The sequence below is a fragment of the Mollisia scopiformis genome (genome assembly GCF_001500285.1).
Source record: "Mollisia scopiformis unplaced genomic scaffold LY89scaffold_13, whole genome shotgun sequence".
NCBI lineage: Eukaryota > Fungi > Ascomycota > Leotiomycetes > Helotiales > Mollisiaceae > Mollisia > Mollisia scopiformis.
The window spans coordinates 1,343,864-1,362,627 of record NW_017263593.1 but is presented as its reverse complement, the minus strand read 5'-3'; the positions used below and the strand labels follow the sequence as shown (position 1 = coordinate 1,362,627).

The 18,764-nt window shown below is 48.8% G+C and overlaps 4 protein-coding genes across 4 annotated transcripts; 1 reads left to right on the top strand and 3 right to left on the bottom strand.

Annotated features, from left to right (window-relative positions):
• Positions 1-934: 934 nt before the first annotated feature.
• Positions 935-1,796, bottom strand: LY89DRAFT_88512 (uncharacterized protein). Its single transcript, XM_018223489.1, has 2 exons — positions 1,592-1,796; positions 935-1,544 (listed from the first exon to the last, which is right to left on the bottom strand). Exons 1-2 carry the CDS (start codon positions 1,675-1,677, stop codon positions 1,130-1,132), a joined length of 501 nt encoding a protein of 166 aa, XP_018070985.1. The 5' UTR covers positions 1,678-1,796; the 3' UTR covers positions 935-1,129.
• A 2,113-nt stretch (positions 1,797-3,909) lies between these two features.
• On the bottom strand, positions 3,910-5,242 carry LY89DRAFT_88485 (uncharacterized protein). Its single transcript, XM_018223488.1, has one exon. It carries the CDS (start codon positions 4,996-4,998, stop codon positions 4,054-4,056), a length of 945 nt encoding a protein of 314 aa, XP_018070984.1. The 5' UTR covers positions 4,999-5,242; the 3' UTR covers positions 3,910-4,053.
• Positions 5,243-6,377, bottom strand: LY89DRAFT_88484 (uncharacterized protein). Its single transcript, XM_018223487.1, has one exon. The coding sequence runs from the start codon at positions 6,336-6,338 to the stop codon at positions 5,487-5,489; it is 852 nt and encodes a 283-aa protein (XP_018070983.1). The 5' UTR covers positions 6,339-6,377; the 3' UTR covers positions 5,243-5,486.
• A 2,472-nt stretch (positions 6,378-8,849) lies between these two features.
• Positions 8,850-18,167, top strand: LY89DRAFT_782855 (uncharacterized protein; the record flags this gene model as incomplete). The annotated part of the gene is made up of 7 exons (XM_018222623.1): positions 8,850-9,849; positions 9,899-11,548; positions 12,445-12,492; positions 12,543-13,922; positions 15,875-16,009; positions 16,060-16,223; positions 16,277-18,167. The coding sequence occupies exons 1-7, from the start codon at positions 9,139-9,141 to the stop codon at positions 18,165-18,167; spliced, it is 5,979 nt and encodes a 1,992-aa protein (XP_018070982.1). The 5' UTR covers positions 8,850-9,138.
• Between the last annotated feature and the right edge of the window lie 597 nt (positions 18,168-18,764).

The window sequence follows — 18,764 nt, the reverse complement described above, 5'->3', positions numbered from 1 at the left end:
GAACGCTGTTCGCACGACCAATGGAACTGTCACGGCTATGCTGAGCTGCAATTCTGTCCAACTTGAGCCAGGTTTCCTTCCATAGTTCAAAAGCAAGAACGGAAGCAGAGTGGCAGAAACGGGTCTGGATGTTGCTCAAATGTAGTGGTAGAATCATCAAGTGAGGGGATACTCAAGTGGGGTACTCAAGTTGGGGGAATCCTCAAATGAGGCAACGCTCAAGTGGGGGAGTGTTCAAGTGAGAGAGTCCCCAAGGGGAGAAAATCCTCAAGAGGAGAAAATGATCAAGTGAACAATCCCCAAGTGGACGAAATGCTCAACTGGTGGGATGCTCAGGAGAGGATCTTCCCAAGTGAGACATTGCTCATGAAGTAAGATCATCCAGGATATTGATGACTAACGTTACTTTTGCCTTGTGTATTACATTCAAAGTCTCTCAGCATTAGGCTTCCACACTCCGCATAATGCTCACACTGAGTTACAAAAAGTACACATTCAGAGACTGCACGATACATCCATGTGCGAATCATGAAGTATCACAGCGGCTCCCACGATGGAATCAACGTACATCTCAGATGTTCGTCCATCATCAAGTGATCTTCAATGACAATCTGATGACGAAGAGTTGGATGAAGTCCGCCAGATGGTCCGCATCGACAATAGGGTAGCAGGAGTCTAGGTATAATCCATGCCACCGAGATGTGGTTCCCATTATTGAGATCATTCAACAGAGTCTCCATGCAAAACTCCTCGGACAGCCAAGCATCGTCCTCACTCAGCCTTCTGTAGGATAAAAATTCAGCCTGGACTGCCGCCCAGAGATGTCCCAGATGAATGCTAGCGGTAGTCGCTCCAAAGCATGATGGTTGATTGAGCTTCCAGTGTTTCTCGCAGGTACTCTCAAAATGACTATCAACCTCTAGTGAAGATTTCCATCGCCACGAGTCATCATCCTGTTGTGTACAGTCACCCTGTGCCAAGTGCAATACACTACAAAACACGAGCCAGCCAGTTCGAGCTGATGAGGACCACTTCTTAAAAATATCTAGTTGAACTCGTTCAGTAATTCGCTGTGCCAATTCGAACGGACGTAATTTCTCGTGGTCACATAATTCAGAACTTCCTTGTGCTAGAAAAGGTCAAGAGCTTGTGCCAGTTTTTGTTCATACGGCACCGCTCGAAACTCTTCTGGCCAATTTCTCCAAGTTGATTGATCTTCTGGATCTGGGACATTATGATCTGAGATTTGCTTTTCAAACGATCTTGTCGAGGGGGTTTCGTCGCAGTAGTCTGGAGTCATGAACATTGGCGACCCAGGATACGGTAATTCCTTCCAATCTTCGGGGACCAGGTGTACACTCCATCGACAACATTGAGACGGTTGTTGTTGCTGGTCAGCTTGAACGTGAGAGCGTTCCAAGGATAGCTGTGGTTGGGCATGAAATCCAAGGGTATCAGCAGTCCATTCTCGAGGTCCTCTTCCCCAGTGCTTGGCTGTTCGAAACGCAAACGTCCAATATTGCCTTAACCATTGAACAGTCATCCTGAGACATAGTGAGCATTCCCTCGATCACTGATAGCGTGAACCTACACTTGCTCGTGCTTATTCATCGACAACATCAGATCTTCAACCCTACCTTGAACGAAGAATAGAGCTCTCTCAATGGGCCGCTCCATCGTGAGAAGTTCTGAGAGAGCAGATGAAGCGCCAACAGAGGCTGTATTGTCTAGAGGAAGCGCAGATATCTCAACTTCTGGGCTCGGTAATGCCAAGCGAGAAGTAGAGGTAGGAATGAAGCCGTCATTGAACGCCAGTGCTTGCCAAGCAGTGATTGCTTCGCATGGAATGTTCCACCGAAGAAAGCGAGGTGGTATAAATGTCAGGAAACAGTCCCAGCATTAAATTGGGGAAAACTCACACCGTGTTTCCAATTGGCATGGAACGGTTGAAAATGCGCCGGCCAGGAAATTCGGAGTAATGGGCAGGCGACTTGAGTACCATCTGCTGTCTGCACCTCTCCTTCGCAAATCTTCGCAAGTTCTGTTGGTTTACTTCCTTGCCTCTATACTTCACGGTCACTGGTTTTCCTAGCCCTGCTCTTGACTGAACAGCTTGGCAGATGTGCGCTTTCTCTGCAGCCTGAAGGTTCTTTTTCCATTTCCATGACTTAAACTTGTATTTGTACTGAGATTCACTATTATCTTTATCAGAAACGATCATTAAGCATAGGATACAAGGACATCCTTACTTGGCATCAAACCCATACAGCTCTTTCATGATTTTGGCGATCTGAGGCAGCTTCATTTTCTGCTCTAAGCAGAGCTTCTCGAGGTAGGGTTTTCAGAGGGCTCCATCTTTGTTCGAAGGGAAGATCAGAGCGAAATTTAGACAATGGCCCAGGGACAAAATCCATGATGGAATGGACAAGGCTGTGCGCATCATGGGCTCGATCTGAGCTGAGTCATGGTGGTTGGTTCTGGGTGTGATTGTAGGAATTCCATGGCAACGATCTGAGAAATATATAAAAGGTGCCGGTGTTTGGTTGTGACAGCAGTCAAAGTTATCCTTCAGCTCACAAAACGAGATAACACGAGACAAAAGGAGAGTAGCCAATGATGTTAGGCACAGGGGCGACTCGCCAAATCATGCGCTTGGGGCCAACTTTTCAGCCGCTTGCGCCTCCGGTGGCGACACCAACAAACGAACAAAAGGAGAGCAGCCAATCATCAGCCTGGCTTCAATTGCACCGACCACACACGGCACGAGCCGAATTTGGTCCACGTTTGCATGCCGACAACAATCACAGAAGTCCTCGTTGGGGGCAGACAACTACGAAAGGAGAGTGACCACTTAGAGTCGCCCGCAAAGGTACAATGTCCAATGACGGTCATAGCCTCGTAACCTTAGGCTTCATGGCTCCACAATGTCGAAGCCTGTTACTTTGCTTCTGTTTGCATCGTTTCTTGCTCTTCGTCCTGAAACAAAGGACTTCTTTGAAAGGAGTCCAGCCAACCAGGGGAGTATTTCGGAGGAGATCAGTCACACAATCTCGGGATAAGTGTTTCTCCAATGTTGCTTCCTCGCTTTCGTGCGTACTTGCGTCGTTCCTTAGATAGTTCGTATTGTCCTGTGGGTTACACAGACCAAGTCGTCGAAAGGAGAACAGCTTGTCATGGGCATTGGGCGATGTTTCAATAAGATCAGGAGCGGACAAGAGCATTTCTTCATACTCGGAAGCTTCGCATAAGAAGTTAAGTGACCCCGAAATCGAGGATTTTAATCTTCTAAGCCTTGGACAAAAGTCAGTTCAGGATTGACGTGAGAGGTGCTTTCTTCATATTTCCACCGCTTGAAACCAACTTCCCACTTCTATCCTCAATAAAATACTTTCAAAACATCAAATTTGATCTCTTCCACTCAACACCTCAAGTCGAACCACCTGTATCAAGGGACTGTCTCGATTCAGTCGTCACTACAATGGCCGACAAAACAAACACTGCCAGTGCTGCCGATGTTCATCCCCCAATAAGCCATACAACACAATGTCGTTACCACACGCCCATCCTCATGCTCTCAGTTCAGAGTCGCAACAACTACGGACAAACCCCACTGTCGCGCTTCCTCTCGTGCGATCCTTCCGAACAGTCAGCTCTTCTGCACCGACCTGACACCGATAAACTTTCGACGTTCAAAGGGTGCACATGCTTCCTGAATATATCTGCATCGGAGGACTTGATGGCAAGAGACGAAGGGCCAAAGTTGTAGCGCTTCGGGGACAGGGAGTGATGGAGGATGACTCGATTGATGGGAGTTGGAGGCTTGTGGTGCGAATGCAGAAGGAGGACATGTTCTTGTGTCAAAGCGTACTCAGCAACTTTTTGTACTCAATCCAGCTGAGAGGTGCTGAGCCATGCCTTCTGAACTCTCACAGGGTCTTTTTCCTTATTCAACTATCTCAATCTCCAGCTTTCTTCCTCGCCAATCGCCTCAATCGCTATTTACCACGCTTGACATGCTTTTCAGTGAGTTATTGCCAGACAATTCCAGGTTCTTCAGCAAGAATTACAGTCTTGCTTTGTGTGCCTCCTCACTCTTATACATTGTAATCGTTGGTTCATGCTGAGCGGAAGAGAGCAGAAAACCCACTTTCTTATTTTCACTGGCACAGAACTTGAAAATAACATAGTCAGCAACTCACGCATGAAGGAGCAGACAATATCAAGTGATAAAAGAAGATACTGTTCAGCGGATATAACCGTATTACAGTCGATCTGTTCGACGCGGACCAGAATTATCGCACAGATGATTCCATCGAACTCATTCGTCAAGACGGGAGAAGTGTTAGTGCCCACATCTTCGCGAATGATTTCGTCTGGTTGCCACCTGCTAATCCAATCTATACGAGGGGTGGTTTGGCTAGAGCCACTCGAAGAATGTTGCTGTGAGGCAGGTGACCCAGACTCCCTCGGCATCGAGGACTGGACATCCTTCGACGACGAAGCCTGCATAGGCAGTGGAGGTGGTGACATCGGGGGTTGTTGAATCCCAGAGAGAGATGAACTCGATTGTTTGTAGGTAGGAGTAGACCGCAAGCCAAGCACAGAAGATTGTGTTGAGGGCTTGGGTGCGATTGACTTATTGGCACCTGCTTTTCCCTGTTGCTGTGGTCGCGCGTGCGACTGCATCATCCGTTGCTTCTTCTCGTCTTCCTTGCGGAATAGCTCTTGTTGCCGAGCAATGAGACTACTCAGTGACCTGGTTGGCTGATCTTGTGGCCCGGTCGATTGACAACGTTGCTCTATCAGAAGAGCTCCAACGTCAGTCGACTGAGCAGTGCTTGCGACGGGAGAGAAGACGGGAGGAGACATCTGTGGTTGATGTGGAGATTGAGGTTCCCTGGGATTTACATATGCTCCCGCTCGATGTCCCTGTGATTTCCTTGCGGCAACGATTTGCTGGTCCTTATCGTCACTGTTGGCCGCACCCTCAGAACCCATATCGAAGGTATTTAGGTCCTAGTCTTCGTACCTATCTGGGTGTGGACGAATAGGTGACGAGGACGATGAAAGCATGGGGCGATCATCAAGGCGTTGTCGATCGAGAGAATGTGGGTCTTCGAAAGGATTATCGCTCTCTGCATCTTCGTCGACCATTTCTTCACCCTCAACCTCTCCCTCGGCCTCAACTTCTTCCTCGACCTCAACTCCTCCCTCGACATCTTGCTCTTCCTCTTCTCCCGCGAATTCCTTTCCGAATTCCTCTTCATCACTGTCCATTTCTCTATCCTCCTCCTCCTCATCAGAACTCTCGCTCTCGCTAAAGCTCTCTTTCCATCGCTTATGTTGGATGCCCTCCTTTTTCCTCGCGAGGACCTCCATTCGATGCTGACCAAACACCCCACCAACAACGCGACCATATTTGACATGGCTGTCGGTTCGGACGAGACTTTTGTAGGCCGTGGCGAGCTCCTCAATGCAGCGATGCTTCATCGCAGACCAGGACTGGAACGTACGTAACTGTCCCATGCGTCGCTGATAGCCTTCAGATCTCTAGGCATGATTCCATTTTCCTCCTCGTGGAATTTGCGTTGAGCATCGACTGCTGCTTTGAGGTGACTCAGGAACTCTGAGTCGGGTGCGACGTCCTTCCCAATTTCGCTGTCTATGCGACGACGAAGCTTCGAATCTATCCGAGGATAGTCGAGTGTGTCCTTACTGAGTAGGGGCTTGAAAAGCGACAGGACGCGATCGTTGCGTTTCCCCGTAAGTCGCAGATAGTCAGCAACCCTCCCCTCGTACTTGTCAGCAAGGCGGTACTGCATAGACATACGAATGGCGCAGTGCCACAAGGGGATGTTCTCCTGGAATACAGGACAGAGTACGACGTCGGCAAACGCCACGGAGAACTTCTTCGACCAGTTTGTGTTTCGGAATGTTTGCCCGGCATTCCAAGGGTCGTCGATTGTGCGGTCTCCAAGCTCGACGTGTAGCTCTGGTGGCAGGCTCTCGGGAGGGGTCATATCCCAGAGGTCAAGTGTTCTGTCCCACACCCTGACCTCCTCCTTCAGTGTCTTGTCAAGAACAATCTTGTCCTCCCGCGACCATTCCCCATCAGTGTCGGAGTCCGTGTCGTCGGCCGGCGTGGGCGTTCGCGGTCCACTTTTAGGTGCAGACTGCTTCGACTTGACCCTCTTCTCCTTACCCTGATCCCCTCCATTTGAATCAGACCCAGAGGACTCCTCTGCCTCCTCATCCCCCGTCGAATCGCGGTTGACTGCTCGCCGAGAGGGTCCAGAATTTCCCAGGCTAGGCCTGCTTCGTTGCGATTTACCGGCCATGACGTGTCGGAATACGTTGAAGTAGTAAAGATTTTTCACATAACAAGGGAATAAAATAAAATAAACTTTGTGTGAAGCAAATTTTAAACTTCCGAATAAGGTAATTTGCCTGAGGCGACATGGATCACGTGAAACCGGATCTGTCAGTGGGAGAATTGGAATGGACAATAACAAAATGACCGCCGCGCAGAAGAACCGCTAGTTGCTACTTGAATTGCTATCCCCTCATGATTGCTCATAGTTAGTTTTCAAGTCAGTCAGTCAGATATTAGATTAGAATCCATTGTGGGTCCCATGAAAGAGATGGAACATCGTTTAGATGTTGGTGAACGAGAAGGAGATTTGGGACAACCGTGCACCTTCTCGGATCAAAATTTTCGACTTTTCAGGAACTGCTTTGGATGTTTTGAGTGATTTTGATTTATGTATGCAGGAGTGCTGTTCCTACTTCTCCCACTCCTATAGAGTCGGTGTAATTGCGTGCTGATGAGGATCTCGACTAGGATCCTTTTCATCGCGAATGCAAAGAGATGATCATGATCACAAGATTGACCGAGTGTCAGGCCTTTCTCGAAAGTAAACGCAAGCCAGAGAAGTGGTCATCATATCTTCTAGTCCTCCTCCCATCCCAACCAGGGCAACCGCAACTAGATTTCCAAGAGCCAGATGGACGAGATCAAGACCTTTCTCGAAAGTCAACGCAAACCAGAACCAGAGAGATTTGGTCATCATGTCTTCTGCTCCTCCTCCCCACCCGGGCAACCATAACTAGGCCTTAGAAGCCTTCAACGTAGGTCTCTTCTCGGCGAGTCAACAAGATCGATGGTAAAGAACAAGGCTCATGCAATCAAATCGGTGCCAGTATCTTTGCTTCTTTAGATGCTGCTAATACTGGCTACGATAGCTTCGAAGATGAATACGTCGAGGTTTATCATCACAGGGCAGACGTGGGTGAACTTCCAAAATACCCACTTCCTCCAAATTCGTGTTGCTGACTGCTACAGGATTTCGCCGCCGTCGACTTCATCGAGACCATCACCATTATTCAGGGCGGACTTATGTTGCAGACCGATCGATGGAGTCGACGGAGTTCTAGGCATTGAGCAAGGAACGAGATCCAAAGATATTTCGCGGCTAGAGGAGGAAACAAGTGGAAGCCATTACTGAGGAGGCAGTAAAGGGATTAAGCTCGCCGAGATCCAAGCACATTTCACGGCAGGTCGCTTAAGCGATTGGAGGCAGGGCCAAGCCGAGAACCGCATGAGGTCTTAGAGATCTTATGTATCAAGTGGTGTTGGCTAGACTTCGGCATTGTTGACTTCGTGGCCAAAAGATCGGAGATACTGACACTGGACTATAGTATTGGCGAAGACAATGGAGCTATCTCTGCTGCTGAAGAGTATGGTGCTCCTACCACTCGTGTGTTGAGAAACATGGAGGTCAAAGCAGGCCTGAGTGGACGCTGCAAGGCGACAGAATTCCTGGACTTTGATTGTTGGCTGAGATATGGCAATGCCATATTTAACGCTTTTTCCCGAGCTTCGGTGACCTTAAACATGAGGTACATGGTCCACAGCTCGTATCCCCCAAGCTGCCATCAGTGTTGCGTTGGTCCGTGCATTAATTTAGCGAGCCAACGAGAAAACTGTATTTCAAGCTTTAGGGAGATAAGCCTAGGATTTAGCGGTCGATGCCTTAAAGTTTAGCGATCAAGCGCTAATTTATAGTGAGCTTCAGTGGAAGATTTTGGTGTTCCTCTGCTTAGCCTTTGGAAAACGCAACGCTGATGGCAGCTTGGGGGATATGTAAAGATGATGCACTGCATTTCGTCTACTACATCAAATCCATTGCTCTTTGTGAGTAGTTCTCCTGCAGCGGACGAAGAAGGCTGACGACAATATGTATGTAGCTGAGGAAGATCTTTCTCTGTTTGTTTGTCATTTATTTCGCCACTACTTTGATTCCAATCCAAGGCTGTGGTCATAGCTGCCATCATCCACCGAATTCTGCCACTTTGGTAGCTACAGCTTTTTTTCTGTGTTTCTCAAAGAAAAAGAAAAAAGAGGGTCGTGCATGTTCTCAAAGCAAGCCGATTCGGCAGTGAATACTCATTGATAGTATTGTTTGTTTTATTGTAAGCGTCTGCTTCACTTCCTGCTGTTGATTCAATCCATACCTAACTTTGAAGCTTCACGGGAAGCCCCTGAATTAGGCGAGAGTGGGGGTCTGCCATGCGTGATCTCTGCTGCTTAGGAAGGTGGCATATTTTCCTTCCACCCTTTGTGGGAATCTCTGACTGCCCGATGATGGCAACAATAAAGAAATTGATCTATCCTTTCAATGTCTGGTATTGTATATACATCATCACAGGTTTTGGATCCATTATGAGTCAAGCGCTGTAACCTCAGGCCGAATGAGTCAGCAACACTTGCCTGCATGAGGTTAGCCGCGTTGAAAGCCTTACATTCTGCCCTGCGCCACTTGCACCCTTAGCCTCCACAATCCATCCAGCTGAAGTTCATCGACCAACAAAAAGATTCGTGAGTCAAATAAAGCTGCCTGTTTCCCGCTGGTATAATCCTTTCAGTCTTAGTGGGTTGGCGCATCTCTAGTCAGGTACGTAGCCGTTCTCATTGGAGATGCTGCATGTTTCACCGCAGGTGCGGGGAATTTCGTGTTGCCTAGAATTCATCATGATTGAAGTATAAGTATCAATCCACTGTCCCTTCTCTTTTCCTTCCTTCTCATACACTTCCCATCCGGATAGAGAGCACACACAATCCCCAGAAGTACCACAGCAATGGCAAACGAACCTCCTCACAAGCAAGAATTTCGCATTCGAGACCTGACTACTCGAAAGGTCACCCTCTTCCCCACCAGAGCACAGATCATCCGAGACATCAAGGAAATCACTCTTCAACCAGGCGCCAACCAAATCGTCATCGATGGTCTTACCCCCACGGTCGACGAGCATTCCATCAAGGTCGAAGGAACTGGTTCCGCCACGATCACAGATGTCACGATCGACTTCATTGCCAATCGAGAAGTCTATGAAGATATCTATCCATCCGACTCCGAGGATGAAAGTGACTTGGAGGAAGACGACTCTGATGTTGAAGTCGATGAGATGAAAGCCATCAATGAGAAATTGAAGCAGCTCAATGTCAAAATCCTCGACGAGCAAGAGAAGATCAATTCTGCTGCTCATCGTCTGAGAATCTGTGATGCATTCGGCAACAGCGTTGAGAAGAATCGCCCACCACCAAACGATCTCGAGACCCTCATCAAAGCTTACGAGGTCGAACGTCAAAAGATCTATGGTGCCCATGAGAAGGCTACCTCGGAGGTTGCCAAGATCAGAGAAGAAATGGCCAAGGCTGAGAAGCAGAAGCTCAAGGTAGCAAAGGCGGTGGTCGAAGCCAATGAGAAGTCGAAGAAGGAAAAGGAGAAGGCCAAGGAGAAGAAGTTGCGAAAGAAGGCAGAAATCTCCAAGGAGAAGCAAAGAATCAGGGTAGGTCGTCTCCAGCCCGTATACAATGAACATACTAACTCAGATTCAGACTGAAAGAGAGACATTCTGGCCAAAGAAGGTTTACTGTGTCACCATCAACATTGAAACTTCCAGCTTCACTCCAGGAAGCTCTCGTCGCAACTCCATCGATGGAGACACCATCATCAATCAACCATCCAGTTCCGGTCTCGCAACCTCCGAGTTCCACGAGCCATCGACCAAACCACTCAAGACTGGCGAGATCAGTTTGTCACTCTCGTACATCACGTACTCGGCTTCGTGGGCTCCTCGTTACGATCTCAGTTTGAACTCTGTCAAGCTCACTGGCCTTTTGGAGTATGGTGCAGAGCTTAAGAATACCACTTCTGAAACCTGGCGTGATGCTCATGTTCTTCTGTCCACATCCCAAACCACTTTCTCCGGTCTCAGCGAAACGATCCCTCAGCTGCTGCCTTGGCACGTAAGACTGTATAAGGGAGGTCGCAATGGCGACTCTGCCTTGTTCAGCGCTCACGAACTTGAAGCTAAGAAGAAGGAATGGAATCAAAGTACTGGGGAACAATCTCAGAAGCCACGCTGGGAGGTTTTCGGTCGGGACAATGCTGTTCAAAATGCATACCTTGCTCAAGAGAGACAGCATGCGCTTACTAAGAAGATGAAGACTTCTCGCGAGGCCGTTCAGTACGCTTCCCGTCACGCAAATCCTACACCTACTGCTTTGTTTGGCGCCGCGGCGGCTCAGCCAGCTCAGAGTAATAGCTTATTTCGTAATCTGGAACAAGCGGATCTCACACAGAGGGCACGAAAGAGTGGTGGTGCCCCAACCTGGAACGGTCATTCATCCCATGAAGAGATGGAAGAAGATGATGGAGATCAAGGATTTGCATTATTCGATGACGATGAGGCACCTAATAAGTCACTTACCTTCGAAGAAGGAGCTTGGGAGGAATCAGGTCTGACGACAACATACGACATCCCCGGTCTTAAGACAATCTCCCCCAGCAATTCAACCATCAAGCACAAGATTGCCAAGATCGACTTCAAGAACGTCGTCTTCTCTCACATCGTCATTGGCAAGCTTCGTCAAGTTGCTTTCCTAAAGGCCCGTCTTCGAAATACCTCCAAGATCACCTTGCTCAAGGGTCCTTTGGGATTGACTCTGGATAGCTCCTTCCTCGGTCAAGCATCCTTCCCTCGTTGTTCATCTGGTGAGACTTTCTCCCTTCCACTTGGTGTTGATCCCGCCATCAACATCAACTACCCCAAGCCAACTGTTCGACGTAGCCAGACTGGCATCTTCAGCAAGGAGGATACAAATGTATTCACTCGTTCCATGACCATCATGAACACCAAGCATAACGCTGCCATTGACCTCACTGTTCTTGATCAAATTCCGGTCTCGGAGGATGAGAGATTGAAGATTGAGATTACGAATCCCAGAGGATTGAAGGCTGGTGGAGAAGGTGTTCGTGCTGGACAGCCTACTACGTTCGGCCCACAAACTTTGAGCAGAGGCACCGCCAAAGAGATCCGTGCCAGTGTTCAAGGAATGGAGACACCTAAGGATGTCAAGTGGGGTAGTGCTGTTGCCACTGCCAAGAAGGGAGGAGAGATTGCTTGGAATGTCAAGTTGAATCCGGGTCAAGGTGTCAAGTTGATGCTTGAGTATGAAGCCTGCTTCCCTGGTGGCGAGACGGTGGTGGGTGTTCCTATTACCGCTGGAAAGAATCCATTGTTTGAATGAGGGGACATATATGCCGTGGTAGACTTTCCGGAAAGATTTTGATTTGGATAGAGCTCGTCTGTTGGCGGCGTTTGGAGGAGGGACTATGATCATACGGTAGCTCTAGAAAATAGTTTGGTCTTCCGTCCAAGGGAAGAGGTCTACGCATAGAATCAAAGTGTTTCCCTTGAAATTTCGATGACCAAGTGACTAGATCCGTTCTCTTTCGCTCGTTGAAAGGTCGTGCTGCAAGACCTTATATCCATCTTTGCGCCAAACCTGCCACTCGACCCAAAAGAGCCTCAGAACTTCACTCTCTTGCGCGTACTTGGCAAGCGGTCTTAACGTGCTTGCCGGCTTTGCAGTACTCGAAGAGGAATTGCTCTTATTGCTCCTCGCCCTCCGCGTGGGCGCGCTCGTGCATCATGCGACACTGTTGAGCGTAGACGGCCATCTTGGCTGATGAGTGTTGCTGTTGCTGCTTTTGGTGCTGTATTACCGTTGTGAATTGCAGGGTTTTCAACATCAGGAAAAGAATTATACAAAGCTGGAGTGCATGAAGATGAAATCCTTTCGTCATTGTAATCAACTGTTCACGTGAACGCAGCCTTCGCTCTTGTTGACATATGAAAATTTTGAAAGATCGCGAACTTCTTTCCCCTCTCATCAAGAACAACCCTGCCACCACCACAGCAGCAACAGCAGCAACAGCAGCAACACAATGGCAGACGGACAACCTCCGCAAGGAGGGGACAATGGGTATCGCCCCGACTTCTCATAGACTGAGGAGCAATTGAACCAGTGGGCTCTACGCCGCGTTGCCGTATGTGCTGCCCCATCCCTCACCTGTTGTGAGACTAATAGCACTGTAGGCCGTCGCGCAACAGCAGGCACAGGCAGGGAGTCGTGGCTCTAATACCGTAAGGGCCGTTGATGGATATCACAGACCGTATCTAACAGATCTGCGCAGACGGGAGGTGCTCAAGCACCGGGAATGGGAATGGGCATGCCCTTGGGATCTGCGCTTTCTGCCCAAATGGTCAGTCAATGCTTGCATCAGCAAGGAACAGATAGTGACGAGTTACAGGGCCAACGTCTCGACATATACCAGGGGATGCAAGCACCACTGGTCACGGTGTCATTCGGACACCAACAACAACACCATTCCGGGCTGGCAGGTCAATTCAGCCTCCCACCGACGGGAATGGGGTATGCACCTGTGGAGGGTGGGAATCGATCGCGGGGTAAGAACAACACCTCCAAGAAGGTCAATCCTTTCTGTGACCCCGACGCGCTATGCGCTGAGTGCGGCTCCTTGGTGCATCAACTGGGTAACCACCCCAACCCAAATCACTCATCAGGAGTGCTCAGGGGCTGCGCTCGATGCAACACCAAGGAGCACTCTTATTGGACGTGTCCAAAGATGGACTGGACGGAGAAGAAGAAGAAGCAATACCACTTCTTCCGCCGTTGCAGAGAAGGGCGTTGTCCCTTGGAGTTCCATGGTGACTTTAGGGAAATTATAAACCCTCAGGGCAAGTTCACCTTGGAACACATGCCATTGACCCCGGATTTTGCTCTGCGAAATCCATACCCGAACGAGCAGCAATTCCGGTCACCCAGGAACGGGGGAGATCCGACTCTCAAGGTTGACCCCTTCTGGAGCAGCGCAAACCCCTGGCAAAACCTGAGGTCTCTGGCATTCAGTGGCGCCCGCGTCAGTGAAGAGGATGGGAGATTCTGGGATCGGCGCGCTGGAGCTCGCAGAGGTGATCTTTGGGAGCAGCTGCGACAAGAACAGCAGCAGCAGCAGCACCCACAAGAAGCTCCGGTGCAGACGGCCGAGGCCTTCGCAGAGCTCAAGGCCCAACTCGCTTCTATGGCCAAGTCTTTGGATGAGATCCAGCGCGGCGGGGTCAGTGCTGGTAGCGTGAAGAAGGAGGAGGACGACGATCACAAGCGCAGCGACATTGCCCAGTCAATGCTAGATCCCCAACCTGGCCGGGTCGCTGGTGGTGTAGTGAAGAAGGAAGAGGAGGATGAGAACAACGTCTCAGACTACCCCATAGCACCTCATGCCCCCTCTCCCAGCTCCCAGGCTAGGTTCATGCTTGGATCTAGTGCCTCTCGTGGGAACGATTCTCGACCCTCTGGCTTTAGTGGTGTTCGCCCTGCTACAGGTAACTTCCAGCAGGGCCCTTGCCATCACTGCCAGGGACCTCACTTCAAGAGAGACTGTCCTCAACTGAAGGCCAAGCTCAAGGCTCGAGGGGATCGCGCTCCTGGCGGGGATCGTGGGAATCGTCGTGGCAGGGATCGTCGTGGCAGAGGCGGTGGGAGCAGCTCCAAGGTCAGGAGCGAAAGCACATATCACCGTGGAAGCCAACAAGACTTCTACCGCAGGTGAACACCTTCTTCACTTCTCGGTGTGTTGTGTGCTTCTGCGACCTAGCACCATCCAACTCCTCTTGCTTTTCTTCTCTTTCTTGGTCCTCGTTCGCGAGGGGAATCCTCTTGGGTATCAGTTCTTATGAACTGGGTATTGAAAACCCTTGTGGCTATTTGTTCTTGTGAGCTGGATATGTGCTTGTGCACGGAAAAAATAGCTCTTGTGACTGACAATGTCCTTGTGGATGTGCCCTGTGCACAGCAAATAGTTCTTGGGAAATAATAAAGTCCTTGTGGATGTCCTTGTGCACAATACTTTAGAGAATATGGGATGGTAAGATTGCTTGTACGAAATAGCTTGAAATGCAATCTTCACCGTCGTTTCAAAATTGTCTGAAGTGAGTGATGTGCCAAGAATTTAGCCGCGATCTGGATCATTGTTTCTTGATTGGCTAGACTGCCGCCAAAGCTTCCATGCAAGTGCAGGGAAACGACGAGTGTCGATTTGAGTCGTTGAATATTGACCTCCTTTTGCGCCAAACACCGTATTTGGCGCAAAGATTGAAACACCCATAGCAATTGAGATGAGTGTGGTGTATACTAACGCAAAGCCCAATACTTTCATGGCATCATGGTACATATCGAACAATGGGCAGAGTAGAGAAAACGATCAGCTGGGGTCCCTGAAATCTCTCCCCAAAGCAACTGATTCATGCAGCATCTACACCTGCGATCTCATAAAAGTAAGTAGCACCTTTTCAGCCAAAGAGAACCTTCCGAATTAATACGTCAATAGTCTCTCCGTTTCAAGTCTTGCTCGTCTAAGAGATGCATTTGTGGCCACTACCTCTTGTTCTAGAATTCACCCTCCTTAAGAATCGCTATCGAAAACACTAAAGATACTGCAGAAACTTAGCATAGCTTAGCTCTGAGTTACTGGTGTCAGCTTGGAAGGTCGCTACCTAGGTAGGTCCTTAGAGGGAGCACGATGTTCAATAAGCTGGTTCTTGATCCAGAAGCGATTGAGACATCAATAGGAAGCCGGGGGAGATGAACAGCTGCAGACTGTGTTTAGCGACCATGTGCGGAGTTGAGATCGTTGGTTTGCTGCCATTGTCTCTTCTTGAGCAGTGGCCTGACATTGAAAATGTTCAGCGAGATGACTGACATTTTTGTTGCTGCTGACCTCGATTCAAGAAGTGCGGAAACGTGAAAGGTCTGAGAGGTAAGTGGCATGCAACAATCAATTTAAGTAGGACTTGCCGAATCCTCTCTTTGCTTCAACGGGGGCTGTTGAGAAGAAGATCTCGACCTCGAGTTCAAACTTCGAGGTCACGTGAACAGGCATTATCTCCACTGAATTCCATTGTTTCCCTCATGTTGCATAGACAATTCACTTGAAGTGAACTTGAGGCCTTCGTTCTATTTCAGTCTATTCGAAAGCGAGTTCCGGAAAGTAGCAAGGACGAAGACAAGGCTGCGCTAGTGGACATGTTATGTTTACTTTCCACGCAACCTTTCAATATTCACCTCTCAATCCGCAACCTGATACTTCGCCCTCACAACCTTCCCAACCTCACTCCCTTTCAGTCTTATCCCCTACTGTATTCGATTATAACGCAGTTGCGGGTACCTTCTCGACTTCCTCACAGCGTTTTGACGTGTCATTCAACTCGATTCATCCTCTCTCGACGAAGTTTCACTTTCGACCGACGACGCGCGGCTCCCATTTCTGCAAGCTGCCAACACTCTCTCTAGACCGCCGCTTCTCTGGCGAACTGTGAATCTCTCAAGATTGTCAGAAGCTGCGACGCGTCCTTTGAGTTCAACCTTCAGCCTTGGAGGCTGCTCTTGGTTTGTTCATCCCTCTCTCGAGTATCACTTGTTCCCATGTGCTGACTTCTGGACTACCAGGACGCGTTTGTTGCTCACACGTCTGGTTCAAACCAAGTCACTTTCGAGTTCAACTTCGCATTTACGCTCTCCAATACTGCTGCCTGCTGTCAACCACGAAACAGTCCTCCTCCCGCCATCTTCCTTTCAAGAACCGTGAGTTGAAGTTCTTAGCGACCATTGTTTCATACTCATCTTTGTTCTAGACCTGTCTATTTCTCGAAGAAAGTGATTCAACTGTCACTATGCCACTTACCTGCCGCCACTGCAAGAAGCAGTTCATTGACGCCGATGCTCTAAGCAAGCATAAAGATGCTGTCCACGATTGGTCCTGCAACTACTGTGATGAAATTTCCCTTTCCAATCCAGAGTTGAATCACATACGGCTAAATATCACCCATGGCCTTGTGACCCATGCCAAAGGTCGTTCGTTAACGAAATCGACCTCATACAACACAACGAAGCAAAGCATAACTTCAAATGCAAGTACTGCGATCGAGTCTGCAAGACCGAAGAAGCGAGATACCAGCATGAGAACTCGCCCGCACACATCTTGAAGTGCACGAAGTGTATCAAAGTGTACAAGACGGAAACGGGCCGCGAAAGCCATTACAACTCGACTCACGTTTACACGTGCGATACTTGCAACTCCACCTTCGATGCAAGAAAAGCCCTCGATAAGCACAATACGATTGCTCATCGGATCCCTTGTCAACACTGTATCAAGGTGTTCAAGAATACTGAAGACCTTGAAGTCCATGTCACGGAGTTTCACTCGTTCAGATGCAAGAAGTGCTCAAGGATCTTCGAGACTGATGAGAATTTGCAGAAGCACATGGCAGACGACCACGTCTTCAGGTGCACAAAATGCCCAAGGACTTTCGGTTCAGAGATTGGGCACAGTATCCACTACACTACCACACATTCTTTCAAGTGTGAAACATGTAAAGTGGTCTTCAATACACTGCGCGAGAAGGACGACCATGCGAAAGCTATGCATAGCATCACCTGCACCAAATGCCAGGCAGCATTCGACAACCAAGAGCTCCTCAAAATCCATGTGACCAAGATGCATGTATTCAAGTGCAAGAAATGTGCCATGGAGTTTGAAAGCACGGCGGTACTTTCTCAACACTTCGCATCTTCGCACATCTTGAAATGTCCTTTATGCCCAGAAGCATTTGAGACGGTCGAGGCCCGGACTACGCACTTTCGTATTTCACACGAATACGAATGTCATGTATGCAAAGAAACTTTCGCAACTCTTCAGGCTCTGGCCGAACATTCCAGGACTCACCAACGCAACTGCGAAGAGTGTGATGCTTCTTTCGACAGCGAAATTGCACTTAACAGGCACAAGACATCACACAAATATCGATGTATGAAGTGCTTAGAGGCATCCGACAGCCTCGGTGGTCTTCAAGGCCATACTATACTGGCACACTCGAGAGAGGCGTTGTTGAAGTGCAGTGCTTGTGCAGCACTCTTCAGGGAAGAGAATGAGCTTGCCGACCATGTTAAGTCACACGAGGCATCGACCAAGGTAAGTGCGGATTCCCTCGGCAGCGATGTCCAGTGTCCGGAATGTCGTCAGTCCTTCAATACTTCGGGCTTGTTAAAAGCACACTACCTCGATACACATTTCTTCAAATGCTCAATCTGCCCGTCGGCGATCTTCACTGATGAGAAGTCTTGCGATGAACATATCAAGGCGTATCATGAGCTTAAGAAAGATGACCTGAGCTTGGTGAATGCGGCTGTGAAGTATCCCTGCTCCAATTGCGGTACAACATATGACTTCCCAATTGAGTTGGCCACTCATGTATTGCAAACTCACTTTCTCCGTTGCAAGCATTGTTCTGGATTAAGATTCTCCACTCTGCAAGAACTATCGGAGCACACGGCCCAGAGCCATATGCCTGTATCAGTTTTCAGCAGCAGCACGCAGACTGAAGCGATGACAGACATCTCCGTCACCGAAAAGCTGGGATTCAGCAGCTGCAGTACCGACAACTCCGATGGTTCTTCACAGGATGCTCATTCATCCCATGAAGCCGAGCAAAGTCAGGTGTATAAGTTGCCATCTTACGAGACAAAAGCTATGCAGACTACCGAGTTCAAGTGCGACGAATGTGTCACTGTGTTTGAAAACGAGGAGGAACTGGATGTGCATATGGATCACTCGCCATTTCATGGGGCACCAGCCCTGTTCTGCACTGAATGTCACATTGGCCCTTTCCGCGACCAGATTGAGCTACTCAAGCACATCGAGTCAAAGCCACATAAGACTCAGTGGGTTCTGAGCATGATCTAGATTGAGAGCCGTAGCGGGGTGATTGATAGGAGAATCGGAGAGAGGATCGATGGCTTGAATGTTGCTGCACGTGTCTGGACAAGCAGGAAGTTGGTGGACTTCGTATGGAAAGATTTGGACGGGACATCTTGCTTTGTTAAAGATACCTTTTGCTTTTATGGCTACCAAGAACCTGCTTGGGAAAGATCTGTCTGTTTGTGGGCCCTGTTTCTGAGTTTTTGTATCGAGATACCTTTTGCTCTGATAGCATATGCTTCATTTGTACATGGCAATGAATGCAAATCATACTCACTGACTGCCACCAATTCCTCAGTCTCTTTGAGATCGGTTGACTTCACATTTCCCTTTGCTCAATTCACCACAACTCAACCCCCTGGAAAGCTTTAAAACATTACAACGCCAAGATACCACTTTCCAGCAATCGGGAAGAGGTCTTCAATTCCCCGAACAAACACTAATTAAATCATGTCAAACTGAAGAGCATCACGTGACTTCAACACCGCCTTCCATTTTTGCCATTTTGCCAACCTATGACGCATGGCGGAAGAGGACATTGATATTATACTCCTCCCCTTTTCATTTGTATCTAGCTCCTGC

Coding starts and splice junctions, on each gene's coding strand:
- LY89DRAFT_88512 (XM_018223489.1), bottom strand. CDS start 1,677: ATGGAGCGGCCCATTGAGAGAGCTCTATTCTTCGTTCAAGGTAGGGTT. Junction 1,545..1,591: donor ATGAATAAGCACGAGCAAGT/GTAGGTTCACGC, acceptor ACTATGTCTCAG/GATGACTGTTCAATGGTTAA.
- LY89DRAFT_88484 (XM_018223487.1), bottom strand. CDS start 6,338: ATGGCCGGTAAATCGCAACGAAGCAGGCCTAGCCTGGGAAATTCTGGA.
- LY89DRAFT_88485 (XM_018223488.1), bottom strand. CDS start 4,998: ATGGGTTCTGAGGGTGCGGCCAACAGTGACGATAAGGACCAGCAAATC.